The 27031-nt window shown below is 33.2% G+C and overlaps 1 protein-coding gene across 3 annotated transcripts in view; it reads right to left on the bottom strand.

Moving 5' to 3' along the window:
- The window catches only part of LOC107755793 (titin), a 44264-nt gene that overhangs the window by 7886 nt on the left and 9347 nt on the right, over window positions 1-27031 (bottom strand). Inside the window, exons 4-103 of one of the 3 annotated variants that reach the window (XM_016572712.1) lie at window positions 26489-26584; window positions 26283-26387; window positions 26018-26134; window positions 25769-25873; window positions 25440-25550; window positions 25129-25248; window positions 24909-25028; window positions 24791-24820; window positions 24671-24697; window positions 22385-23596; window positions 21740-22258; window positions 20433-20498; window positions 20143-20307; window positions 19820-19900; window positions 19505-19537; window positions 19110-19157; window positions 18981-19028; window positions 18735-18782; window positions 18235-18285; window positions 18110-18151; window positions 17977-18024; window positions 15914-15961; window positions 15793-15840; window positions 15658-15705; window positions 15396-15437; window positions 15257-15298; window positions 15046-15093; window positions 14893-14940; window positions 14717-14767; window positions 14533-14580; window positions 14009-14050; window positions 13740-13787; window positions 13589-13633; window positions 13420-13461; window positions 13285-13332; window positions 13100-13141; window positions 12942-12986; window positions 12762-12806; window positions 12626-12673; window positions 12442-12483; window positions 12300-12356; window positions 12164-12208; window positions 11993-12043; window positions 11848-11895; window positions 11723-11770; window positions 11458-11505; window positions 11119-11166; window positions 10985-11032; window positions 10693-10737; window positions 10565-10612; window positions 10401-10445; window positions 10267-10314; window positions 10076-10123; window positions 9933-9980; window positions 9781-9828; window positions 9648-9695; window positions 9478-9525; window positions 9337-9384; window positions 9194-9250; window positions 9034-9078; window positions 8806-8850; window positions 8676-8720; window positions 8502-8549; window positions 8364-8411; window positions 7533-7580; window positions 7412-7456; window positions 7252-7299; window positions 7110-7157; window positions 6890-6937; window positions 6750-6797; window positions 6615-6662; window positions 6439-6480; window positions 6271-6318; window positions 5956-5997; window positions 5788-5835; window positions 5473-5514; window positions 5305-5352; window positions 4971-5012; window positions 4806-4853; window positions 4474-4515; window positions 4306-4353; window positions 3658-3699; window positions 3490-3537; window positions 3335-3382; window positions 3143-3187; window positions 2981-3028; window positions 2828-2875; window positions 2692-2739; window positions 2482-2526; window positions 2331-2378; window positions 2178-2225; window positions 2050-2094; window positions 1867-1914; window positions 1663-1710; window positions 1500-1547; window positions 1362-1409; window positions 1213-1263; window positions 926-1090; window positions 752-814; window positions 579-626 (exon numbers count right to left, since the gene is read on the bottom strand). In XM_016572712.1, the coding sequence (XP_016428198.1) occupies window positions 579-626; window positions 752-814; window positions 926-1090; window positions 1213-1263; window positions 1362-1409; window positions 1500-1547; window positions 1663-1710; window positions 1867-1914; window positions 2050-2094; window positions 2178-2225; window positions 2331-2378; window positions 2482-2526; window positions 2692-2739; window positions 2828-2875; window positions 2981-3028; window positions 3143-3187; window positions 3335-3382; window positions 3490-3537; window positions 3658-3699; window positions 4306-4353; window positions 4474-4515; window positions 4806-4853; window positions 4971-5012; window positions 5305-5352; window positions 5473-5514; window positions 5788-5835; window positions 5956-5997; window positions 6271-6318; window positions 6439-6480; window positions 6615-6662; window positions 6750-6797; window positions 6890-6937; window positions 7110-7157; window positions 7252-7299; window positions 7412-7456; window positions 7533-7580; window positions 8364-8411; window positions 8502-8549; window positions 8676-8720; window positions 8806-8850; window positions 9034-9078; window positions 9194-9250; window positions 9337-9384; window positions 9478-9525; window positions 9648-9695; window positions 9781-9828; window positions 9933-9980; window positions 10076-10123; window positions 10267-10314; window positions 10401-10445; window positions 10565-10612; window positions 10693-10737; window positions 10985-11032; window positions 11119-11166; window positions 11458-11505; window positions 11723-11770; window positions 11848-11895; window positions 11993-12043; window positions 12164-12208; window positions 12300-12356; window positions 12442-12483; window positions 12626-12673; window positions 12762-12806; window positions 12942-12986; window positions 13100-13141; window positions 13285-13332; window positions 13420-13461; window positions 13589-13633; window positions 13740-13787; window positions 14009-14050; window positions 14533-14580; window positions 14717-14767; window positions 14893-14940; window positions 15046-15093; window positions 15257-15298; window positions 15396-15437; window positions 15658-15705; window positions 15793-15840; window positions 15914-15961; window positions 17977-18024; window positions 18110-18151; window positions 18235-18285; window positions 18735-18782; window positions 18981-19028; window positions 19110-19157; window positions 19505-19537; window positions 19820-19900; window positions 20143-20307; window positions 20433-20498; window positions 21740-22258; window positions 22385-23596; window positions 24671-24697; window positions 24791-24820; window positions 24909-25028; window positions 25129-25248; window positions 25440-25550; window positions 25769-25873; window positions 26018-26134; window positions 26283-26387; window positions 26489-26584 (7032 nt within the window). Of the gene's footprint in view, window positions 1-578; window positions 627-751; window positions 815-925; window positions 1091-1212; window positions 1264-1361; window positions 1410-1499; window positions 1548-1662; window positions 1711-1866; window positions 1915-2049; window positions 2095-2177; window positions 2226-2330; window positions 2379-2481; window positions 2527-2691; window positions 2740-2827; window positions 2876-2980; window positions 3029-3142; window positions 3188-3334; window positions 3383-3489; window positions 3538-3657; window positions 3700-3958; window positions 4004-4150; window positions 4199-4305; window positions 4354-4473; window positions 4516-4805; window positions 4854-4970; window positions 5013-5304; window positions 5353-5472; window positions 5515-5787; window positions 5836-5955; window positions 5998-6270; window positions 6319-6438; window positions 6481-6614; window positions 6663-6749; window positions 6798-6889; window positions 6938-7109; window positions 7158-7251; window positions 7300-7411; window positions 7457-7532; window positions 7581-8363; window positions 8412-8501; window positions 8550-8675; window positions 8721-8805; window positions 8851-9033; window positions 9079-9193; window positions 9251-9336; window positions 9385-9477; window positions 9526-9647; window positions 9696-9780; window positions 9829-9932; window positions 9981-10075; window positions 10124-10266; window positions 10315-10400; window positions 10446-10564; window positions 10613-10692; window positions 10738-10984; window positions 11033-11118; window positions 11167-11457; window positions 11506-11722; window positions 11771-11847; window positions 11896-11992; window positions 12044-12163; window positions 12209-12299; window positions 12357-12441; window positions 12484-12625; window positions 12674-12761; window positions 12807-12941; window positions 12987-13099; window positions 13142-13284; window positions 13333-13419; window positions 13462-13588; window positions 13634-13739; window positions 13788-14008; window positions 14051-14532; window positions 14581-14716; window positions 14768-14892; window positions 14941-15045; window positions 15094-15256; window positions 15299-15395; window positions 15438-15657; window positions 15706-15792; window positions 15841-15913; window positions 15962-17976; window positions 18025-18109; window positions 18152-18234; window positions 18286-18734; window positions 18783-18980; window positions 19029-19109; window positions 19158-19504; window positions 19538-19819; window positions 19901-20142; window positions 20308-20432; window positions 20499-21739; window positions 23597-24670; window positions 24698-24790; window positions 24821-24908; window positions 25029-25128; window positions 25249-25439; window positions 25551-25768; window positions 25874-26017; window positions 26135-26282; window positions 26388-26488; window positions 26585-27031 lie in introns of all 3 variants that reach the window. The other 2 variants (XM_016572711.1, XM_016572713.1) reach the window with 2 other exon arrangements.

Raw genomic sequence — 27031 nt, 5'->3', positions numbered from 1 at the left:
CGAGATACAATTATTTGAAAATCTGGAATCTGAGGGTGCAAAAAAAAAATGAAAATATTGAGAAAATTGCCTTTAAAGTTGTCCAAATGAAGTTCTTAGCAATGCATATTACTAATCAAAAATTAAGTTTTGATATATTTACAGTAGGAAATTTACAAAATATCTTCATGGAACATGATCTTTACTTATTATCCTAATGATTTTTTACATAAAATAAAAATCGATAATTTTGACCCATACAATGTATTTTTGGCTATTGCTATAAATATACCCCAGCGACTTAAGACTTAAGGTTTTGTGGTCCAGGGTCACATATATGTAAAGTACAGAGCGGGTAAAAAGACAAAATCAGTAAGTCATAAAATAAATTATACATATTATACATACATATACAGTACACATTATACATAAGCAGAAGAGCCAATCTGACTGAAAGTGCATCATGTAGAATATTCTAATATTGCTTTTATGATAAAAGCATATAATATAATATATAATAAACTGTATCTGGCAACTTTAAAAAAAAAATAAATCCTGAGAATAAACAAGTAAAATAATAGGTTGTGTACGAGAATTACCTGTTTTAATATGTGCTGTCTTAGTAACGTTCATCAGAGCATCACGGTCTAGAAAAGAAAAATCTTTCACTCACTCGCATGTGAACATTACAGGGGCAATCAGACCCTGTTTAGTTGTAGCTCGTTATGTCTACAATTCATGACCAGCTTGTGTAATTGAAAAGCTTTAATACCTTTTTTTGCTGTTTTCAGCTTTTCCTTGGACACCGCTGCTTTCACCTTTACAGTCTCTGGCTCTGTAAGAGACACAAGCAGCATGTGGTTTAACGTAAGCCAAGAAATTTCAAGCCTTTTTTTTCAGCCTGATAATGTCAAAATCCACCGTAGTTCTAACATGGACAAAATACCTTTGATTGTTCTGTTGTCCATCCGTAAAAGTGTGATTTGATTTTGAGTGGACTCCAGATCACTCTTCATTTCACCAATGTCCTTCCTCAGTAAGTCCAGAAGAGACAGTTTTTGGTTGATAGAGTTCAGGAGTTCCAAGTCCAAACCAATAAGACCAACATCATCTGTGTATTCAGAAGTGTTTTGAAACTTGGTGAAATGTAAGCTTTAATTATTCATTACCACTATCAAAAAAACAACAACAGTATTATAAGTACATTTTGTAAAAGACATGCGAAGGTCTCACCTTTTTTTTTAGGTGTTGGCTCTAATAACTTTTCTTTTGAGACTTCAGGCTCTATAAAACAGTATTGTTTCATGTGATAATCATTTTATATAATAATCATACAAAAGAAAGCAATACTACATGCAGCATGATTTCATTGACATCCATACCTTGCTTTAGAGGCGCTTGCTTAACTTTCTCCTTGAAGACTTCAGACACTGAAAAGGCAATAATATGAAGATTTTTTTCTTTCAATTATTTTTTTTATAATTTCTTTAAATTGGAGATAAAATATTGGTAATTCTAACCTTTCTTCTCAGGAGCTGGTTTAGCTTTCTCCTCGATGACTTCAGCCTCTAAAACATTCATAAAATAACATTTAGAGCAAATTAAAAACGTAATATAGCATGATATAATATTCTGCTTGGGAACAGTGGTAATGTGATTGTGAGCATAGTATGTAAATCAAACCTTTCTTCACAGGGGTTGCTTTAGCTTTCTCTTTGAAAATTTCAGCCTCTAAAATAATAAGAGTAATAAAAAACATTGAAAAAAGCCCTATGGCTTGGCTAAAAATTGATGACTCAACTAAAATAACCAAATTATTTTAAGAGGCTGAAACCTGATTTGCTTCACAGGATATCACACTAAAAATAGAATCAAATAAACTCATACCTTCCTTCACGGGGGCTGCTTTAGCTTCTTCTTTGATGGCTACAGCTTCTGAATTAGAGACGATGAAAAACATTTATAAAATGTAAAACACAGATAAGGAAAACTTTTAATTTAACATGATTAAATAGTTTAATATAGCTTAAACTTTATTCTATCAGATGTTAATCTTACAAAAAAAAGTACCTTTCTTTGGTGCTGGCTTTGCCTTTTCTTTATGAACTTCAGGCTCTATAAAAGAGCAGTTTCAAGTGATGAATGATCATTCATTGGGAAGCAACATCATTACAGTATGATTTTATTCACATCAATACCTTTCTTTACAGGAGTTGGCTTAACTTTCTCCTTGATGACTTTAGCCTCTGCAATTATGACAACATAAGAATGTTTAGAGAAAGCAAACATTTTATTTGCACAGTCTTCATTTGGCTTAAGAATGATGGCAATTTGATAACAGTTAATCAAACCTTTCTTCTCAGGAACTGGTTTAGGTTTCTCTTTGATGACTTCAGCCTCTAAAATCATGATAATATAATATATTTAAAGCTTTATCATTATCTTAAACTGGGCAAAATAGAAATACGTTTTGACGTTGTCTTTCAAAATGAATTGCATTACCTTTCTTTGGTGCTGGCTTTGGCTTTTCTTTGACTATCTCATGTGCTGCAAAATATGGGGGTTTAACGTCAAACCATTTTAGAAAATCAGGCAGATATTTCAGTTTCAAACAAGTCTGACAATGGACTCCAATACATTCTTAATATATTTCGTTTTTGAAATGCTGAGATAAAATATTTTCTCTCATTTTTTGCTATGGGAAAATCTCACCTATTTTTGGTGCCGGTTCAGGTGCCTTTTCTTTAGCAACTTCGGGCTCTAGAAAACGGTTTTAATTCATGTAATGAATAATCATCATACATAAATAAAAACAGCATATGCAGGATGCTTTCACTGTCATCCATACCTTTCTTTACAGGAGTTGGTTTAACTTTCTTTTTGATGACTTCAGCTTCTGAAAGAAAAATATTTAGTTGAATGAGGAAAACTTGATTTGAGTAAATTAAAGCCTGGTCTTTAACTTGACAGCACATATCAAGCTACAATAAGAAACTATTACCTTTCTTCTCAGGAGATGGTTTAGCTTTCTCTTTGACGACTTCGGCCTCTATAATGGTGATAATATAAAATATTTAAAGCATTAGCATTATCTTAAAACTGGCAAAAATAGAAAGTTAAAAAAATAGTTCTGACACTGTTTTTCACAAATAAATTGCATTACCTTTCTTTGGTGCTGCCTTTGGCTTTTCTTTGGTTATCTCAGGTGCTGTAATAAAAAAAATAATAATAAAATAAAATATCGGGTAAATATTTAAGTTTGAAGAATACCTAACAATGAAGTTTAATACATTCTTAACATCTTTAGCTTTTGAATATGAAATATTTTTCTCAGTTTTGTATGTGGAAATCTCACCTATTCTTGGTGCTGGTTCAGGTACCTTTTCTTTAGCAACTTCAGGCCCTAGAAAACGGTTTTAATTCATGAATATAATAACCATCATCATACAACAGTCATCATTCAGAGGAAAAAAAACAGCATATGCAGGAGGATTTCACTAATATTCATACCTTTCTTTACAGGAGCCGGTTTAACTTTCTCCTTGATGACGTCAGCTTCTGAAATGATGAAAATATGTACAGAATGAGAAAACTTTAGTATCTTTATTGAATTTGAGTAAATTTGAGATTAGCCTTTAATTTCAGCACATATCAAGCCACAACATCGGTAACTCTTACCTTTCTTTTCAGTCACTGTTTTAGGTTTCTCCTTGATGACTTCTGAAATTTTTTAAATATAAACATATTCAGAGATGTCTAAATACATAATACAGTGTCAATATACTCCTCTAAAACTCTAAAAAGTTTACAATGAAAGCACACATCTCAGGAGATGGTTTAGCTTTCTCTTTGACGACTTCGGCCTCTATAATGGTGATAATATAAAATATTTAAAGCATTAGCATTATCTTAAAACTGGCAAAAATAGAAAGTTAAAAAAATAGTTCTGACACTGTTTTTCACAAATAAATTGCATTACCTTTCTTTGGTGCTGCCTTTGGCTTTTCTTTGGTTATCTCAGGTGCTGTAATAAAAAAAATAATAATAAAATAAAATATCGGGTAAATATTTAAGTTTGAAGAATACCTAACAATGAAGTTTAATACATTCTTAACATCTTTAGCTTTTGAATATGAAATATTTTTCTCAGTTTTGTATGTGGAAATCTCACCTATTCTTGGTGCTGGTTCAGGTACCTTTTCTTTAGCAACTTCAGGCCCTAGAAAACGGTTTTAATTCATGAATATAATAACCATCATCATACAACAGTCATCATTCAGAGGAAAAAAAACAGCATATGCAGGAGGATTTCACTAATATTCATACCTTTCTTTACAGGAGCCGGTTTAACTTTCTCCTTGATGACGTCAGCTTCTGAAATGATGAAAATATGTACAGAATGAGAAAACTTTAGTATCTTTATTGAATTTGAGTAAATTTGAGATTAGCCTTTAATTTCAGCACATATCAAGCCACAACATCGGTAACTCTTACCTTTCTTTTCAGTCACTGTTTTAGGTTTCTCCTTGATGACTTCTGAAATTTTTTAAATATAAACATATTCAGAGATGTCTAAATACATAATACAGTGTCAATATACTCCTCTAAAACTCTAAAAAGTTTACAATGAAAGCACACATTATCGGTCTGTGTTGAAAAAAAAAATCAACTTTTTGGGGGTTTTGGTTCAGGGGCCTTTTCTTTAGGAACTTCAGGCTCTAGAAAACGGTTTTAATTCATGAATATAATAACCATCATCATACAACAGTCATCATTCAAAGGAAAAAAACAGCATATATGCAGGATGATTTCACTGATATTCATACCTTTCTTAACAGGGGCTGGTTTAACTTTCTCCTTGATGACTTCGGCCTCTGAAATGATGAAAATATTTACAGAATGAGAAAACTTTAGTATCATCGAGTTTGATTAAATTTGAGATTAGTCTTTAATTTGAGTACATATCAATCGACAATATCGGTAACTCTTACCTTTCTTTTCAGGCACTGGTTTAGGTTTCTCCTTGATGACTTCTGAAATTTTTTAAATATAAACATATTCAGAGATGTCTAAATACATATAATACAGTGTCAATATACTCCTCTAAAACTCTAAAAAGTTTACAATGAAAGCACACATTATCGGTCTGTGTTGAAAAAAAAAATCAACTTTTTGGGGGTTTTAGTTCAGGGTCCTTTTTTTTTAGCAACTTCAGGCCCTAGAAAACGGTTTTAATTCATGAATATAATAACCATCATCATACAACAGTCATCATTCAGAGGGAAAAAAACCGCATATGCAGGATGATTTCACTGATATTCATACCTTTCTTTACAGGAGCTGGTTTAACTTTCTCCTTGATGACTTCAGTCTCTGAAATAATGAAAATATGTACAGAATGAGAAAACTTTAGTATCATCATTGAGTTTGAGTAAATTTGAGATTAGTCTTTAATTTGAGCACATATTAATCCACAATATCGGTAACTCTTACCTTTCTTTTCAGGTGCTGGTTTAGGTTTCTCTTTGATGACTTCTAAAATTTTTTAAATATAAACATATTCAGAGATGTCTAAATACATATAATACAGTGTCAATGTACTCCTCTAAAACTCTAAAAAATTTACAATGAAAGCACACATTATCGGTCCATGTTGAAAAAAAAATCAACTTTTTGGGGGTTTTGGTTCAGGGGCCTTTTCTTTAGGAACTTCAGGCTCTATAAAACGGTATTTTTTCATGTGATAATTTGATCAATATACAGTGGAAAGTGACAGCATATGCAGGATGATTTCACTGATATTCATACCTTTCTTTACAGGAGCTGGTTTAACTTTCTCCTTGATGACGTCAGCCTCTGATATGATGAAAATATATACAGAATGAGAAAACTTTAGTATCATCATTGAATTTGAGTAAATTTGAGATTTGCCTTTAATTTGAGCACATATCAATCAATAATATCGGTAACTCTTACCTTTCTTTTCAGGCACTGGTTTAGGTTTCTCCTTGATGACTTCTGAAAATTTTAAAATATAAACATATTCAGAGATGTCTAAATACATATAATACAGTGTCAATGTACTCCTCTAAAACTCTAAAAAGTTTACAATGAAAGCACACATTATCGGTCTGTGTTGAAAAAAAAATCTACTTTTTTGGGGTTTTAGTTCAGGGGCCTTTTCTTTAGGAACTTCAGGCTCTATAAAACAGTATTTTCTCATGTGATAATTTTATCAATATACAGTGGAAAGTGACAGCATATGCAGGATGATTTCACTGATATTCATACCTTTCTTAACAGGAGCTGGTTTAACTTTCTCCTTGATGACTTCAGCCTCTGAAATGATGAACATTTTTACAGAATGAGAAAACTTTAGTATCATCATTGAATTTGAGTGAATTTGAGATTCGTCTTTAATTTGAGCACATATCAATCCACAATATCGGTAACTCTTACCTTTCTTTTCAGGCACTGGTTTAGGTTTCTCCTTGATGACTTCTGAAATTGTCAAAATATAAACATATTCAGAGATGATAAAATACATATAATACAGTTTTAATGTACTACACTAAACTGGGCAAAAAGTTTACATGAAGCACAGATTATCAACCTGTGTTGAGAAAAAAAATCACCTCTTTTGGGTTTTGGTTCAGGTCCCTTCTCTTTAGGAACGTCAGGCTCTATAAAACAGTATTTTTTCATGTAATAATTTCATCAGTATACAGTTGTGTAACAGCAACACAAGCTGATTTCACAAACACACATACCTTTCTTTACAGGAGCTGGTTTAACTTTTTCCTTGATGACTTCAGCCTCTAAAAAAGGAATAATGTAGAAATTAGTGGGGACTATTTTTTAAACAATCTTAGTTTTTTTCCTCATTGATAATGTTAACAGTAAATCAAACCTTTCTTCTCAGGGGCTGGTTTTACTTTCTCTTTGATGACTTCTACTTCTAAAAATGTGAAAATACAAACATTAAAGAGAAAACAAAATACATATATTAGAGTTTTATACTAATCTGCAAGGGGAAAAGTATTAGAGTATTACGCTAAACTGCCAGGATAAAAAGTTTACATTACTTTTTTTAAATGACATTATCTTCTTGGGTTGGGAAATAAGCTCACCTTTTTTGGGTTTTGGTTCAGGAGCCTTTTCTTTAGGAACTTCAGGCTCTGCAAAACAGTATTGTTTCATGTGATAATTTAATCATTATACAGGGGAAAGTGACAACATACGCAGAATGATTTAATGAAAAGATATTCATACCTTTCTTTACAGGAGCTGGTTTAACTTTCTCCTTGATGACTTCAGCCTCTGAAATGGCAATGATAATATTTAGAGATCGTAAAATCTTATATTAAATTCATCCTTAACACGGGATAAAATTACACCATGTAAAAAAAAAAACTCTTAACTCTTCCTGTACCTTTCTTCTCAGGGGCTGGTTTAGCTTTCTCCTTGACTTCAGCCTCTGAAAAGATAAACAGTTTTTAGCATAAACCTTTTTCTCATTGATAGTGTTCATTTAAAATCAAACAAAATCAAACCTTTCTTTTCAGGGGCTGGTTTTACTTTCTCTTTGATGACTTCAGGTACTAAAATTTTAAAAATATAAACATTTAGAGAAAACAAAATACATATATTAGAGTTTTATATTAATCTGCAAGGGGAAAAGTTTACATTAAAACACATATTATGTGCAAACTTATGGAGGTCAACGAGCAGGTAAAACCATCCTAATAAACACTAGCTGCCATCAAAAGAACGAGCCCTTATTCCACGGATAAAGTGAATAATCTCACGATGACCAGGGCATACTGATATTACAGTTGTCTCTAGAGCTGGAGACTCAATTGGGTTACAAAAAATGACGTCAGGAAACGACACTGGCCATTTCGTTAGGTCGTTTTTAAAGTCACAGATACTGTACGGACAATACAGCTCAGTTTCTTTATGTATCTTGCTCTGTTGAACGGAAAAAGTGACTTTACGTAGGCCATACTGGATTAACACCATGCATTTCCTGTCAGCGGGAAAGCCGCGCCCCCAGCTATGACATGACCCAGACTAAGTCCATGGTTGACACCCTCTCATTAGCATGTTGCGCAGAGGAAAAATAAATGTGGAACTACATTCAGAAATAAATGAGTGATCAAAGGAAAATAAATAGGATGAGTTTAGCATTTCCTTAAACATTTTCCATTTTCCCACCAATTTATTTTATTTATTTGCCTACTTTAATCACGTTTAATTATTTCTATATATATTTAAACAAGAATTTATGTATTTATACACACATTTATTTATTTATTTGCATATTTATTTATTTATTTGTGTATTTATTGTTTTTGCAGGTTTTGTCCTCCATACAAACTCACCTCTTTTGAGTTTTGGTTCAGGAGCTTTTTCTTTAGGAACTTCAGGCTCTATAAAACAGTATTTTTTCCATGTGATAATTGTGTCAGCGGTAACGGAAAGGCAACAGTAACACATTGCGATTTCATTGATAGCCATACCTTTCTTTACAGGAGCTGGTTTAACTTTCTCCTTGATGACTTCAGCCTCTGAAATAGCAATGATAATGAGAGGTATGAGATAATATAAGAGATCGTAAAATATATTTATGAGAAAATTATAACTTCATCTTTAACACCAGGAAAAAAAAAAAAAAAAAAAGAGTTAACTCTTACCTTTCTTCTCAGGGGCTGGTTTAGCCTTTTCCTTGACTTCAGGCTCTAACATGATTATGACATAAAAGTATTAGCATTTACTTAAAATCAGGGACTTTTATGGCTTTATTCTTATGAAAAATTGCAGTACCTTTCTTTAGTGCTGGTTTTGGTTTTTCTTTAGTTATCTCAGGTGCTGCAAAACATGAAGGTTTAACTTCAGATATTATCTTTAAATAGCAGCTGTGATGTTATAAGTTAACACATAAGTTGTCAAATATCCTGTAACACACATTTCTGTAATACTAGCAAATATAAACAAGCCATAATTGACTGTTTTGATAAATCAGCAGTATTAGGTCATATACTAAATGTGTACCTTTTTCTTTAGGGACTAGTTTCGCCCTTTCCTTTGGAGCTTCAACTGAAAGGTTTTGGAAGATAGATATGAATGTTTCAGAGCAAAACCTTAAAAACTGAAACATAACTTTCAAGTATTCAAAATCACACAGATAACCAGAAAAACACGCATATAATACCTCTCTTTGCAGGTTCTGGTGTTGGTTCAAGTTCCTTTTCTTTAGGAACCTCTGGCTCTGTAAAACCGAATGGTTTGTTGTGATAAATGATCATCATACGTTATCAAATCATCAACGTGCAGATTTTTTAACTGAATCCACACCTTTCTTTATAGGAGCTGGTTTAATTTTCTCCTCAATAATTTCTGCCTCTACAATGATGATAATATACAAATATTTATATATTATTTGTATCACAATTTGCTTATAAAAAATTCAAACTGATAGTTGAGAGTTAATCAAACCTTTCTTCTTAGGGACAGGTTTAGCTTTCTCTTTGATGACTTCAGCCTCTACAAAACAGAAAACAGAAGAATATTTCAGTTTCATGTTAACCAGTTAAAATATAAATAGATTGACCATATTTTTGGTCAAAGTTTACAATGCAAAAAGAACTGAGAGGAAAAAAACTCACCTATTTTGGGTTTTGGTTCTGAAGCCTTTTCTTTAACAGCATCAGGCTCTTTAGAACAGTATTTGTACATGTGATAAATGATCATTATAATGTCAAAATCAGCAATGCAAGAAACTGTTGTTGATATCCCCACCTTTCTTTACAGGAGCTGGTTTAGCTTTCTCCTTGATGACTTCAGCCTCTGAAAGAAAAGTATGTGAACATTTAAAAAACATATTATGTTATATTTTTTGAGGGAAAATATTAATTTTAACTTGGGGTAAAAGCACACATGATAATGTCTACCTTTCTTCTCAGCGGCTGGTTTAGATTTTTCCTTGATGACATCAGCTTCTAAAATATTGATAATATAAATAATTTTAACATATTATTAGCAAAATATTGCTCACAGACATTGTTCATTTAATTGTTAACACAGTAAACCAAACCTTTCAACTTAGGTACTGGTTTAGCTTTCTCTTTAACAGCTTCAGGTTCTATAAAACACAAAACAGAAGGATATTTAAGTTTCATCATGTCAAACAATGATTTTTTTTTTTGTTGTTGCTATAATTAGACCAACCATATTTCTGATACAAATGTAAAATGTTCTAAAAGGCCTATGGGAAAAACTTTTCACCTTTTTTGGGTTTGGGTTCAGGAGCCTTTTCTTTAGCAACTTCAGGCTCTATAAAACAGTATTTTTGCATGTGATATTTGATCATTATAATGTCAAAATCAAGCAATGCAAGATAATGTCACTGACATCCATACCTTTCTTTACAGTAGCTGGTTTAGCTTTCTCCTTAACTTCAGCCTCTGATGAGAAAATATTTAGAGAATGTGAAAGATTCTATTTTCTATTTTAATTTTTAAGGCAACATATTAACTTGATTTTTAAGTTTGGATGAAAGCACGCATGAAATGATAACTTCTACCTTTCTTTTCAGGGGCTGGTTTAGCTTTCTCTTTGATGACTTCAGCCTCTAAAATGTTGCAAAACATTTTAACATATTACATTTATCTGAGAGATAGTGTAAACACAAATAAATGTAAGTAGGCATACCTTTCTTTGGTGCTGGCTTGGGTTTTACTTTAATGATCTCAAGTTCTGCAAAACAGAAGAGTTTAATGTTAATAAAGGAGAACTTGAGTTGAGACTTCTCATGGAATGAATTATCATAATGTGCTTTGCAATATTTATAAAAGCCAAGTGACTAGAGTCAATAAATTGACAGTACTTGCTATGCATTCACAAATTAGCAGGTCATTTAAGATGCAAACATGGTTTTGTGTTATGAATAATCATCATACATTGAAAACAACAGTATATACACAGGATGATTTCATATCCATACCTTTCTTTACAGAGGCTGGTTTAATTTTCTCCTTGATGACTTCAGCCTCTATAATAATCATATTGCAAATATGTTTAGAGAAAGAATTACATTCTGATAACTACAATGAAAATTGAACACAAAGTAAATCAAACCTTTCTTCCCAGGGGTCCGTTTAGCTTTCTCTTTAGTAACTTCAGGCTCTACAAAGCAAAACAGAGCAATTTTAAATAATGCAGTTTAATGCACATATTTAATCTAATGTTAACAAGCACAATAAATCACTTTATTTAATTTTTGTTTTTATTTGATTGACCAATGTCTCAAAAAAGAATTGTGAGAAGACATCTCAACTTTTTGGGGTTTTGGTTCGGGAGCCTTTTTTACTGCAACTTCAGGCTAAAGTGTTTAAAATTAATCTGATTTAATTCATGCGATTCATCATACAGCAGAGTATCAGCATATGCAGGAGGATTTCATTTAAATTCATGCACCTTTCTTTACAGGAGCTGGCTGAACTTTCTCCTTGATGACTTCAGCCTCTGAAATGGCGATATTTTAAGAATATTTAGAGATAGTTCATGTCTTTTTCGCATTATCGTAAAATGTGTTTATTAGCTTTATCTTTACCACAAAGTGAAACCACTTCTGAAGCTAAGATAATGTCAATGTCAATGTATGTCTTTATATGAAGTTTTTTTTTTTTTTTTTTAATATTATCTTTAAAACCGCTGAGATAAAATATCAAAATGAACTCACCTTTTTTCTCAAGAGCTGGTTTAACTTTTTCCTTAATGCCTTCAGGCTCTAAAATCATCATAATGTTTAATCATACATGTTGTTACAGAAAATGGTAATTTAATACTTAATACAGCAAATCAAACCTTTCTTCTCAGGAGCTGGTTTAACTTTCTCTTTGATGACTTCAGCCTCTAAAATACATATTTAAAAAAAAAAAAGAATAATAAAGACAAATGCAAATGATTAGCAGTATCTTATAAAAGGCCAGTGGAAAAACTGTTTATTTACCCTTCTTTGGCACAGGTTTGGGTTTTTCTTTGGCTATTTCAGGTTCTGCTGCTGCAAAAAAAAAAGTGTTTAACTTTAAAATTTGCAGATGTATAGATCTCAATCAATAAGGTGCTGCATTACATAATTAGTAAAAGGGATTTTGAATCGACAGGTAAACTAGATATGTACCTTTCTTTTCAGAAACTGGTTTTTCCTTTTCCTTTGGAACCTCAACTGAAAAGACATCACAAGGTTAATTGATATGAAAATATGCTTATGAGGTATTTTTTCAAAACTGCAAATTTTATATATAGTATAATACCACCTTTCTCTGTGGGTTTCGGTTTTGGTTCAGGTGCCTTTTCTATTGCAACTTCAGGCTCTATGAGACAATAACATGTTATGTGATGAATGATCATCATACAGCTGAAATCTAAAGTATATGATTGTTTCATTCATATTCATACCTTTCTTTACAGGAGCTACTTTCTCCTTAATGACTTCAGCCTCTATAAATAAATGTAGTAGAGTAATTGTAAATAGGCAATTTGAAATGTGATTAGCTTGTGTAAAATGTCAATCTGAGGAAACGGAAGCATACATGAAATGGATAATAAAAATATAAAAAGTTTCAATAATGGTAGCTCAAACCTTTCTTCTCAGGGGCTGGTTTTACTTTCTCTTTGATGACTTCAGCTTCTAAAATGAAGTTTATATGAATATTTTAAAGCATTAGCATTGTCTTAAAACTGGCCGGACAAAAGATTTTGACATTATACTTAGATACCTTTCTTTGGAGCTGGCTTTGGTTTTTCTTTGATTATTTCAGGTGCTGGAAAGCACAGCAGTAAAGAACAGTCAGAATTGTCTTTTTTACATTAGCAGATGTGTTATTTAATTAATGATACAGTGTCACATAATAAATTAAAGTGATTTTTTATTTAAGGCTAACTGGATATATATACACCTTTCTTTTCTTGGACTGGCTTTGCCTTTTCCTTTGGAACCTCAGCTGTAAGGGGTTACAAGGATAAGTTGGAAAACTTCTGTATGATATCTGTATGAGATTCAGTCTAATCTAGTATTCATTGCTGTAAATATTGATAAAGCATATACTGTATCTACCTTTCTTTGGAGGTGCTGGTTTCTCTTTGATAACTTCAGGCTCTATAAAACAGATGAATAATTTACTCAACAATGTCAAGCAACTTGAAATGGTAGGATAAAGTATCTCTCTATAGAACAATTAAACTGAGTGCTGATGAAATGTAAAATATTCAGTAAATGTTTTTAAAGGTTCAGGCACTAACCTATTTTGGGTTTTGATTCAGGTGTCTTTTCTTTAGCAAATTCAGGCTCTGTAAAGTAGTTTTAATGCAAAAAAAAAAAGATCATTACAGTAGAAAACAACAGCATATACAGGATGATTTCATTGACATCCATACCTTTCTTTACAGGAGCTGGTTTAACTTTCTCCTTGATGACCTCTGAAATGGCAATGATGTGAAAATATTTAGATATTGTAAAAGGTTTTCTTTAGCATTATGTTTAAACGTCCTTGGATAATTTTTTTATTGATATTTAACAATAATGGCTAATAATGGTCACTCAAACCTCTCTTCTCATGGGCTGGTTTAACATCTTTGATGACTTCAGCCTCTGAAATGATAAAAAAGAGGAAACAAAATGGCTTTTTAGCATAAATGTTCTTTAATTTTTTGGGGGAAATGTTAATTTGACTCCTAATTTCGCTTAACAACAATACCTTTCTTTACAGGAGCTGGTTTAGCTTCCTCCTTGACAACTTTAGCCTCTGAAATATCAATGACGAGTAAATATTTTGATACTATAAATTATTTTCTTTAGCATAATTTTTTTAATGTGTTTGTAGAATATGTGATTTCTGCGTGATGACTTCAGCCTCTTACATTGTGATGATGAAAACAAAGCAAGCAAAACACAATCATTGTCTTAAAACCTAACAGGAGAAAATATTAATACAACATTATTGTTCTCACAAATAATGTTACATGCCTTTCTTTGGTGCCCTGGGTTTTTCTTTGGTTATCTCAGGTTCTGCAAAACAAGGAATTTATGAAACATAAAAAAGCTTGGAATATGACACGCATTACAAAACGGATAGTTCCGGTCCTTTTTGGCTGAGCCACGTTCTAAGCTGTTGTAAATTACTCTACAAACATACACCTTTGTTTACATTTGTCTGTTGCTTGGCAACCACTTTGTTGCAACCTCAACTGATTCTGAGGAACTACATTGTATGAGGGAAAAATAATGTTTTTATTAATATCATTACACTTTATTTGCTCTGTTTTATTTTGTGAAACTGTACTACGTATATGGAATAACCGTGTTATAAAAGCAAAAAGCACCGTGAAGCCGTGGTTTACAGTGAATTTATAACAGCTAAGCGTTAACGCCCCTTAGCTGTTATAAATTCACTGTAAACCACGGCTTCTTGGGGCTTATTGCTTTATTAGTCTTGCCTGGTAGTAAATTTTGCAAACATTTACTGCATATACTGCATCCTTATGTGATACCTTTCTTTGCAGGTTCTGGTTTGGCTTTCTCTTTGGTAACTTCAGGTTCTACAAATAGAATGATATTTCAGTTTTAAAACAGTTCAGCAAAGACATGCCTTTATAGCAGCTTCAGTCTCTGAAACTATGCTTAGAAAAACTGATTTTGTAATTTTGCCATACAAACTGTAAAATAATAGTATACCTTTCTTTGGTGCAGGTTTAGGTTTTGCCTTTTCAACTGCAACAGCAGGTTCTGCAAAACAATTATTTCAATTATTATTAAAATCATTCTCCCAGATTTCCAGGTTCGGTTTAACATTTCCTTTTCCTTTTTAATGTTGTATAGCAATTATACTGTAATCACAGACTTATCCATACCTTTCTTCACTGCGACAGGTTTAAGTTTGTCCTTGGCAACTTCTGCCTCTGAAATATATAATATTATACAGAATATATTTTTACACAACAAAAGAAAAATCTATGCACAAAACACTGAACCACTTCAAAAACATGATAAACTATTTAGACAACCTTTTTTGGTAGGTTCAGGTTTTGCTTTTTCTTTTGGAACTTCAGGTTCTGTGAAAAATGGAAAATCAACAACATATTCAGTGGAGTGTTTCATGCGCTCATATTCAGATAAAACAAATAATTAAAGATCCCCTCTTTGTCTTGATATAAACAGGTAAGGTTTTAACTTGTTACTGGCCAGAAATAAACACTTGTTAAGTAGTATAAATACCTTTCTTTACAGAAGCAGGTTTGGGCTTTTCTTTTACAGCTTCTAAAAGAATAAAAAGTTTAACATCAACATTTATTTCCAAATTACATGAACACAAGAGTAGTACCTTGTGCATCTTTTCACATTTGAAAATGATTACCTTTCTTTGGAGGTTTCTCCTTTTCTTTAATAATTTCAGGTTCTAAAAATCAAGTCAAACTGCTTGGTAAAATATTTATGTAGCTCTAATGTACATGCTTAAGTAATGTAAAATATTCAGAAAGTTTTCTTATCAAACAAACCTGCACCTTATTATCCTGCATTTACAGGATTATATTTCAGAAAATCAATCTCGTGAAATTAATTAAACTATCAAGATCTTTTACTATTACCCTCTCAAATACAGAGCATGAGCACTTTACCTTTTTTAGCTGGTGCTGGTTCAGCCTTCTCTTCAACAGCTTCAGCCTCTGTGCAAGATTCAATCATTTTTCTGTATGTAATAACCATTTTAAGGTATGCATGTTGAAATATAAAAACAACTGCAATCATTTTACCTTTCTTTGAAGGTTCTGGCTTGGCTTTTTCTTTGGAAACCTCAGGCTCTGTACATTAGTGGATGTAAGCAGTTAGCATCATTAACATTGCAAAAATATGTCCAATAAAATCAATCTGTACCTTTCTTAACTGGGGCTGGTTTCACTTTCTCCTTAGTAGCTTCAGTATCTGAAATGATCATAACTGCATGCATTAGAAAGTGAAGTAATGAATAACGACTAGTTAAAATGTTAATACTTGAAAATAGTTTTTTTTAACCTTTCTTTGAAGGTACTGGTTTGACTTTCTCTTCTGCAACTGCAGGCTCTACAATTCAAGGAGAAGTAGGTTTAAGATTGGAACAATGCACTCATCGATAAATTTAAGAAAGGAAAATTACTAATTACCTTTTTTAACAGGAGCAGTTGTTGGCTTCCCTTCTGAAAAAGATGGAGGTACATATTCAATAAATTATATATAAGACTGACAAAAAAATTGATCAAGGCCACATATTTACATATTACCTTTCTTGGCAGTTGGTGGTTTTTCTTTCTCCTTAGAAACATCAGGCTCTGAAAATGAGACAGCAGGCTCAGCTAATGTCATGCATAAAAATAGCTTTTAAATGAATTTCTGTTACTTTAAGTGCATCCTACCTTTCTTCAAAAGGGCCGGTTTAATTTTGTCCTTGGGAGCTTTAGCCTCTGAATAAATAAGAAAAGAGAAAAGCATTTCAACTTGCTGATTTCAATTTTTCCTCTGAGGCTCTTTAACTGACTACGTGTATATGGGCAGTTAAATCTGTGAAAATATTTTCCAATAAAATATAATTATTCTAACATTAAATACATAATTTAGAGTTCAAAATGTGATACCTTTCTTTACTGGACCAGCTTTCTCTTTCTCTTTGGGGGCTTCGGCTAAAAGTATGGAATCACATTATTTGTTTAGATTTGAATTTAGTAGATAAAAGGTTGCACCTTTCTTTTGTGGTGCTGGTTTTGCTTTGTCTTCAACTTTTTTTCCCTGTTTTTTTTTTTACATAAACAGTAACAGGTCATCACAAAAGACATGCTATTTCCATTTGAATCTATATACTGTATGTAAGAGCAAGGCTGTAAAAACTATTTCAAACAACACATTATACAATGAAAAAACTATTATTAATATAAGTTTAATAACATACCTTTCTTCACAGGGACAGGTTTTTCTTTCTCTTCAGCTGCTAAAATGCATCAATATGTTATTGTTACTGGTTTCTTCAAAATTCAATGCTAGCTAAAATAGTAGATAATACCATACCATAGAATAAGAGCAAGAATTAAATGCACGAAAATTAGATTTATAGTTCAGGTTTTGGAATCTCAAAAGAGCTGGTTTTGCCTTCTCTTTTTACCTTTCTTTGAGGGCTCCGGTTTGGCCTTCTCTTTGGGAACCTCAGGCTCTGTAATTTCATCAACATCAGCAGTTTATGACACATAGAAAAACACTGCATTTTGTTTAGAATGGCATTGATTGTCTGTGGAATGTCTTACCCTTCTTTACAGGAGCAAGTTTTGCTTTTTCGACAGCGACTTCAGCTTCTAGAAGTAAATATAATTACAATACATAAGCAAAGATACATTCAGCGGGTTTTTTTTTTACCTCAAAAACAAATGTAAACAGCACACAATTACCTTTTTTAACAGGTGCTGGTGGTTTATCCTTGGCTTCAGCTTTTGAAATAATAAAAAAATGTACGTACTTTCAATGTATATTTAGTAAACATTTTTTAAAGGTCAGGGGTTAAAATCTTAAATATAGTAGCTCTTTTTGCTTTAACAGTTTTGTTTTTGCAGCTTCAGTTTGCAGCAATGCATGGCATACATTACATCGTACAATAAAACTGATTAGAAAATACTTAAGGAGAAACAGGAAAAAAAACATACCTTTCTTCACAGGTTTAGCTTTTTCCTTGGGAGCTTCAGCTGTAATATGAAATAAGAAGACGTAAAACGTTTCAATGAATCTTCAGTTGTATTACAATAAAATTTTACTAGTTAAATATGTTGTTTGGTTTGCATCATCCATGTAGCCCATATGGATTTTAAAACTGAATAAGCATGCGTAAGGTGAGGAAAGTTACAGTGTGATCATCAACCCCAAAGTTATTGAGAAAGGGATCTCTAACCCTTAACTTACAGATGAACATGCAAGCTTTGTACCTTTCTTTGAAGGTGCAGGCTGGACCTTTTCTTTAATAACCTCAGGTTCTGTAAACATTTGAAACAAACCGTTAATATAATCTGTTAACTTACGCAAAGCTTCATAAATAGTAATATATACAACACAAAGTACCTTTCTTTACTGGCTTAGCTTTTTTCTTGACAACCTCAGCAACTAAAAGACAAAATATGTTATCTCTGATACAAACACAACTTTGTATGATAAACTTGATTTTTATTTTTACAGCACAAGCATACCCTTTTCTTTTGGAGCTGGTTTTGCCTTTTCTTTGATAACATCAGATTTTTCTACAAAAATGTGAATACTTCAGACAGGAAAAGAACTTTCTTTGCAGGATGTGATTTATTTCTAAATGAAAGAAAGCATCTAAAATGGGAGTAGCAGCATGAGAGACTTTAAATATGCATTGTGATACCTTTCTTTGAACGAGCTGGTTTGGCCTTTTCTTTTGTAACTTTCAGAGAAGATGGAGGTATATATTTAATAAATTATATATGAGACTGACAAAAATTCATCAAGGACACATATTTTCATATTACCTTTCTTGGCAGTTGGTGGTTTTTCTTTCTCCTTAGAAACATCAGGCTCTGAAAATGAGACAGCAGGCTCAGCTAATGTCATGCATAAAAATAGCTTTTAAATGAATTTCTGTTACTTTAAGTGCATCCTCTAAATGAAAGAAAGCATCTAAAATGGGAGTAGCAGCATGAGAGACTTTAAATATGCATTGTGATACCTTTCTTTGAACGAGCTGGTTTGGCCTTTTCTTTTGTAACTTCGGGCTCTGCAAATGAGTGGAGAAAAATTAAGACAATATAAAAGTCTTTACAGTGAAATTTGATCCATTTAAAAGTATTAATTTATTTCATAAATAGTCTAACAGACCCCAAACTTTAAAAAGGTAGTGTACACATAATGTGCTTTAATTATGAATTTGCTTTATTATGTGTGCTCAGTAAAGCAAGAACACACAACACAATACCTTTCTTAGATGGTGCTGGTTTGGTCTCTTTTTTGGCCACTTCAGCTTCTGAGAAATAAGCATTACATTTATTTCCTGTTAATTCAGAATTTACCAAACGGAACATCAATTATCACACAAGATACATACCTTTCTTTACAGGTACTGCTTTGATTTTGTCCTTGGCCATCTCAACATCTATGACACAATAGAAACAATAGTTGGCGGTGAGCTGGCTGTTATAGACATGCATAAAATACATCATTTTGTTTCACAATTTTGGTTTCTGTGCGATATATTACATGTAGGAATGTCTGTGGACTTTGTGGGAAATTTTATTTCCAAAAAACAACAACAACATTGGGCGGTGAGCTGGCTGTTATAGACATGCATAAAATACATCATTTTGTTTCACAATTTTGGTTTTTGGTTTCTGTGCGATATATTACATTTAGGAATGTTTGTGGACTTTGTGGGAAATTTTATTTCCAAAAAACAACAACAACATTAAAATATATTGTCCATGAACAGGATGTGTTGAATACCTTTCTTTGCTGGTTTAACCTTTTTCTCAGGTCCTGCGCATACGAAATTGTATACATTAGAATTTCGTAATATTACATTTTGTATTGAGTTTTTTTTTGTAAAAATGCATGATGATCATGTGAGAGTCCATATAAAAACTACTGTAGCATTATTTTCTATTACAAAAAATTAAATTAAATATCAAAATAAACATTATAATGGACTAAAGCTGAAATATATAGTGTTTCAATTAAAAACTGTACATTAACCCTCAGACAGTGTAATGAGCAAGCAAAGCTTTATTTATCTATTTTTGCCGTTAGTGCATCATGTACCAGATTTCTTCTTTTTTAGAGGTTCCTCATCCACTTTAGTCACCTTGACCTTTTTGTCAGGTTTTTTCTTGGTGTCCTTTTCTAGAACACATTTCACATACATAGTACACATATATTATCTATTGAAACAGAGGTGTGTGGTTTTACATGTAATCTATAAGCAACTGTAGGTCCGTAGCAGTGGGCTGAACGTAGCCTTCAACCTTCATCGTGAAGAACAGAGCAATCTACAACCTAAATGTGGATGTTGAGCTTTTCACAAAAGAGAAATTAGATATCCTATACATTAAGTAGATAAGTTCAGTATGATTTATCAGTCTTACTTGTTGGTTCTCGAGTCTTGTCCTCTTTGGATTTTTCTTTTCTTTTAGCTTTTTCTATCTCCTTTTTCTCATGTTCTTTTTTTTTCTTGACTTTTTCTACTGTTATGTTTATTTGTTGTAGTGTTATCTCTTCCTCTTCACCATCAGCCTTCTTCTCCCTCATATCTGGAAGAACAGAAAAGATAATGAGTCACAGTTCTATCAGTTTTCTCTTAAATTGCAGTTTTCATTCTGCACAAGCACTGTATTTTACGGTGTGCAAGCGCTGAAGAAAACAACAAACCATTCACCTTGAATGATTTTGTATATCTCCTCTCTAGCTTTTTTCTCTTTGGCTTCTTTCACTTGTTCAAGAACTGAAATCATGAGTAAATGTTAAATGAAAGTTACAGGTTTTAACATCCACATGATTAATGAACAATGAGAATTAGAACATGAATTAGTGCACTATAAGTGTGTTAATTGAACATTAATAGTACTTGTAAAGCAGCAAAGTAGTTTTCAGCCATGTCATTGTGTTAGATGGCAAACTAAAATTAATAATGGATAATGGATAAATAAAATAATTAATTATCTTAATGGAATCATTCAATTAAGCAACATAAACAGCTTTGCAAATAATCACTGAAATTATTTACAAATCAGTGCAAAGAAGTATTTTGTATGGTTTTAATTTTTCCTACTGATTTGATTTGAGAAAGTAATTCTAAATTACACAAAAAAAGAGAAAAATACCCTATATATAACATTACATAAAAGCAAACACCATTTTTGTGGACTTTTCCTAAGAAAAAAATATTGAACAAATATGCTACAATTCTTACAGTGCGCAATGTGTAATTGATCAATAACATCAAATAGCTCTCTCTAGTTTTATATATAGAAACTTGTACAGCAGCAGAGTCCTTTAGAGAATCCTCCAGCTGTGTTTTTGCTCCTCTTTTAAGAATCTTTCCAGAAGCAGAGGTGAAGTAGAAGCAACAGTGAATGAAACTTCATCTTCATCCATCAGTTTGTTCTTCTTCCAAGTCCAAATTGTAAGAGACGAGTGATAACAGTGTTCTTCAAAACTGATGCAATATCACTGTGATGTATAGATATAGGCTACCTATAGATATACAGCTTACAACTATGGAGTAACTGACATTTCAGATGCATTATGGCCCTGAGTAGTTCATTTGTACTTGGCCAACAAGCAGTTTAGTTGTGGCCCATAGAATTCAAACAAGAATTTAAACACTGCTTGGCCAATCAAATGATTGGTCTAGAACTATTGTATAGCTGGCGCTACTAATACATTGACAGTTATATTACATATAATGTTATTTATACAACATTGTTTAATGTGGAATTATAAGGGGAATATGAAGGCATATTTTTAGGTAGTTAGCTATGTTAGGATCCTGCACAGTTAATTTTATTAAATTGTTAAATTAAACTAACAAAATAATAATAATGTCTTAATTTAGTGATCAATTTTCCCATGGTAAGTGAATTATAATTTGTTATTAAGGTCATCTATTGACACATTGGTTGTCATCTGTCAACTGAACTAACACTTTTCCCTATTTGTTAAGGATACAAACTTTTTCTATACCTTCATGAAGATGCGTGTGCGCTTCTTGGTCATCTGTTTCAGTGGAATGACTCTTTGATGTTTTTCTCCCGCTCAGGCCTCTTTTTATGGCATCTTTCTTCCTGTCATTGTTATTGTTATTTTCATCATCTCTGCTTGTTAGGTCCTGCTGGACAGGAGAAAGGACAAGCTCCTCTTCATCATCATGGTCATCTTCACCAGCAGTGGTTCCCAAGATAGTTTGATCTTTAGTCTCCTCTTTTAAAACCTCAACCTCATCTTCATCTAGATCCAGGTTCTTTGTGCCCTTTTCAGCATCAGCAATTGCCACATCTTCCTTCTCCTCCTTGCCTTCCACTTTCATGTCATCCTTACCCAGGACTTCAAGATCATCAAGTTCTGTTGCTTCAGTCTTTTCCTTTACACAGATGGTATCTGGAGTAGCTTCAGCCAATTCAGGTGGCTGTTCTTTTTCTAGTGACTCTTCGGCTGTTTCTTCAGTGCTGGCATCTTCATCTGTCTCAGGTTCTTCTTCCTCACCTAAGAAATCAGAAGTATCTTTAACTTTTTCAGGTTCTTCCTCCTCCTCTGTAACACTGGGATATTTCTGAAATTCATTTTCATCTGTATTGTCTAATTCAGTTTTGGTTGTAACATAGGAAGTACCTTCTGCTGTTTCAATTGCTGCTTCTTCAATTGTTTCAGTTGATTCTTTCTCCTCTATAACTGCAGAGGTATCTTGATCTGATGTATCATCCATGTCGATGACTTCTGGCATATCAGATGGTTCCTCTGTAACATCTGCAATATCTTCAACTGATTTAGTAACTTCTCCCTCTGTAACAACATCTGAGGTATAATCAGTGTCTTCTGTCACATCAGAGGTTATCATAGTTGACTTGTCCTCTACGGAGTCAAAGATATCATCAGCCTTTTCAGTTGCTAATTCCTCATCTATGACTTCTGGAATGTCATATGTTTCCTCCTCTGTAACATCTGGAATATCTTCAGCTGTTTCAGTAACTACTTCTTCCTCTGTAACAGCATCAATGTCTTCGGTCACATCAGAGGTCTTTTCAGCTGATTCGTCCTCTTTAAAATCAGAGATATCTTCAAACTTTTCTGTTGCTATTTCCTCATCTATTACTTCTGGAATATCAGATGTTTCCTCCACTGTAACATCTACATCTTCAACTGTTTCAGTAACTTCTTCTTCCTCTGTAACGACATCTGAGGTATCGTCAATGTTTTTTATATCTGTAGCATCAGATTCAGTAATTTCAGTTGATTTGTCCTCTGCAAAATCTGAGATATCTTCAACCTTTTCAGTTGCTTTTGCCTCACCTATGACTTCTGCCATATCAGAAAGTTCCTCCTCTGTAACATCCAAAATATCTCCAACTGTTTCAGTAACTTCATCATCTGCTGTTACAACATCTGAAGTATCATCCATGTCCTTCACATCTGTAGCATCAGAGGCCATATCAGTTGATTCGTCCTCTGCAAAATCAGAGATATCCTCAAACTTTTCAGGTTCTATTTCCCCATCTATGTCTTCTTGCATAACAGAAGGTTCCTTCTCTGTAGCATCTGCAATATCTTCAACTGTTCCAGCAGTTTTATCCTCCTCCATGACATTGGAGGCAGCCTCATCGTCTTCAACTGTGACATCAGAGCTGTCCCAAGCCGTTTCAACCCTCCCTTCCTCCGTTGTAATGTCCACAATATCTTGAGCTTTTTCAGTTGTATCTTCAGCAGCTTCTACCTCACCGTGTTCCTCCTCAACCTCTTTTATTTCCTGTTTAGTACTGTCTGTGGATCTCACAGCAATGTAGGCAGCATAGGCAGGGTCCTGTGTTTTGCCTAGTATTTCTGCAACTGTTTCATGAAGTCATTTTTCATTTCAGGTTTATGACAGAACTGAGCTCATTTTACAGATAAAAACACATTTACCAGTTTATGTGCGAGACACGACAGTTTGTTCAGATTGGAAACACATAATTACATCACATTGATGACTTTAACAGTATGCACATGTTACGCCCTGACAAAAAACTTCAGTTGAACAATTTTTACCAGTTTCATCAAAACCCAAGATTATATTTTGTTATTCTGAAACGTTGAGACCGTTTGTGTAAATTTATGCAATTTTATCCAAAGTGACTTGCACTGCATTCAAGGTATACATTTTATCAGTTCAGGAATGACCTTGCTAGCACAATTCTCTACTGTTTGAAGATTTTTAAATAAACACTTTATGCATCAGGACTGCAGCGACTTGAAATGAAACCCTCTATTTCTTTCCACAACCTCAGCTTAAAATCTCAGGGCATTAATATTGTGACATTCACAATATTCTTGCAACATGTGCCATAACTGTGGTAAGAATTCCTACATGCTGTGTTTGTGAAGAATATCTACTGACAAATGTATCAGAGAAGGTTAGACATTGCACTACACCGCAAGAAGGAGACAGGAAAACAAACAGCAAGAAATGCATTTGACAAACTTTTTATTTTTGTATTTGGTAAATATGTCATGCACCTTCTTTTAAACCATTCTAGAGAAATTAAACACACATTTTTACATAATGTGAAGAAACATGGGCAGTACTGTGTGAGATGGAGAGTGCAGGACATTAAAATTAACACTATAGTACAGACAGAAAATATAAATGACAATCATCCCTTATGCAGTCATGCAGGTCCTTTTCATGCACCATATTACATAACCTCTATCACTGTTTTCTAAATGTTCTAATTACCAAATGGACTGAAACAGGGTAAGACACAACATAACTGTGCAATAGACATGGGATGACAACGAAGCAGAAAACTATCATTTTAGTCAATTCAAGATCTTGCATTATAAATGCTTGAGGTTTGAGTACTAGTGTTAGTTTTGTGTTAATATAGAGCATTTATGTAAATTAAAGAATGTGCATTTACTAACCTTTTTCCATTGGGGGCAGAAATTCTCCTGGAGAAGATTTAGGAATATTGATAGATTAACATATTATATTATATATTAACAGAGGTATTGAGTAGTGAATGAATGAATATTGACACAAACCTTTTCGTCTTATCACTTGCGGTGTGTCATCTGAAACAGAGAATGACACGGATAGTTAAAAAAATAACTATTTTAATATACAAGCATACATTTGTGATATACTTGATAGGATGAATACCTTTGTCTTCCATGAGCATGTTTGAGAGATAAGCCAAGAGCATATCCCTCCTGTCAGCAAACTCCTCAACAGTGTCTGTGACAACTTTCATGGGATCAAAGCTAAGGTCAGGAATACCACCTGGGAAAAACGAAATAACAGAACGCAACTGAATACTCTTACAAATCAAATATTGAATACAAATGTAACACAATGTTTTGAGCTGATAAATGAACAATACCTTCATCCGCTGCAAACAGACTGGACAGGTAATTAGAAACGGTGGTCTTTACTTCTGCGGCCTCCTCTACAACTATTTCAGCCAGCTCCGCAGGATCAGTGCTCATTTTGGGAAACCAAGCTGAAATATTGACAAGGTGCATTTATTTGAGCTTTTTTGATATATATACACTACCGTTCAAATGTTTGGGGTCAGTGCAATTTTTTTAACGTTTCTTAGGCTCACCAATGCTGCATTTATTTGAGTAAAAATGCAGTAACTTTGTGTGAATTATATCACTGAATGACTAAAATGATGCAAGAAATAAATACCTTCAAGGTTCCCGAATATGGCTGAAGAAATGGTCTTGATCCCACTTAAAATTTGCAGAGCTGCTTCACTGGCAATATCTGCTGGATAAATGATTGCTACATCCAGGATATCTATGCAGCATGTAAAGCATTAAACAGAAGTCAGTGAGCAGCTGAAATCATGTTTTACTGAAATGCTCGAATATGACTAATTTCTTCTCATTTCTTTCTCATTTGGGAATTTCAAATGTTGATTGAAATATTTTATTGAGTTAGAGCACATCATGAGTCTTTGATCGCCTGTCAGCCTGCAAAACAACAACAGCCAATTATTTCTGTAATGTAGGTACCTTCAAATAAGTGGAATAAGTAAGCCACTGGGAATCTAATCCAGTCAGTAACCTCATCCAATACAGTGCCACCAAGTTTCACTGTTTCAGTGATGCCTGTGTCCCCTGTTAAGTGTTAAAATAAGTCCAAAAAACAGAAATTATACAGGATCAATGCTTATTTTGGGAATCATTGACAAGATGCATGCACCTATATAGATGAAATAGATTCTGTGAGTGTATATATACAATGTTGGTGCTTTGCAGTACCTTCAATGCCCCCAAACATGGTGGAAATACACTGTATAACAGTCTTGATCCCACTTAAAATTTGTACAAGAGCTTCACTGACCATATCCACTGGAGCGACCACTATATCCAGAATGTCTGAAGCACAGAAAGCATTAAACAGGTATTAGTGCTAATAAGACTAATAATTTATTTTGAGTTATTGTACATAATGAGTCTCTAATTGCATGTCAGCTCCCAGAACCACATCGACCAATTATTTCAGCATGATTAGTAAAGCAGGTACCTTCAAATAAGTGGAATACGTAGCTCACTGGGGATTTGATCCATTCTGTAGCCTCATCCAATACAGTGCCCCCATATTTCACTGTTTCAGTGATTCCTGAATCTCCTGGATGGAAAAACAACAATATAATGCAAATCAAAACTAAATAGTGTTTTAAACTGCTTATAAATGATTTTTAAATGCCATTATTGAACATATGTACATACCATCGGCACTAAATATTCCTGACAGATAAGACACAGATGAGTCAGCAGCTGAACTAATAGCTTCCACCGGATTACATATTATTTCAGTGACGTGCTCTGTATTCCAAATAAAAGCAGAGAGAATTGCATACAAGTTATGTATGTCGACAAAATGTAATCAGGCTACTTCTCAAAGGACTGGCTTAGTCAAAAATTTAAATTCTGTCTTAAAGGGGTCATATGATGCGATTTCAATTTTTCCTTTCTCTTTGGAGTGTTACAAGCTCTTGGTGCATAAAGAAGATCTGTAAAGTTGCAAAGACTAAAGTCTCAAATCCAAAGAGATATTCTTTATAAAAGTTAAGAGTCAACCACGCCTACCTAAAACGGCTTGTTCTAACACGCCCCCACATGTCTACGGCACTGTGTGGGAAGATTTGCATAACACCGCCCAAATGTGCACGCAAAGAAAGAAAGCGTGGTTTCAGGAACAGCAGTAGTGTTGAAGCAGCCATGTCAGGGAGACGCTGTGTGATTCAGTGCGAAAGCAAAAGCACTTTATTT

The sequence above is a fragment of the Sinocyclocheilus rhinocerous genome, unplaced genomic scaffold, assembly GCF_001515625.1.
Source record: "Sinocyclocheilus rhinocerous isolate Xijiao unplaced genomic scaffold, SAMN03320098_v1.1 scaffold1163, whole genome shotgun sequence".
NCBI lineage: Eukaryota > Metazoa > Chordata > Actinopteri > Cypriniformes > Cyprinidae > Sinocyclocheilus > Sinocyclocheilus rhinocerous.
The sequence above is the reverse complement of the archived record's forward strand: the minus strand, read 5'-3'. Positions and strand labels throughout refer to the sequence as shown.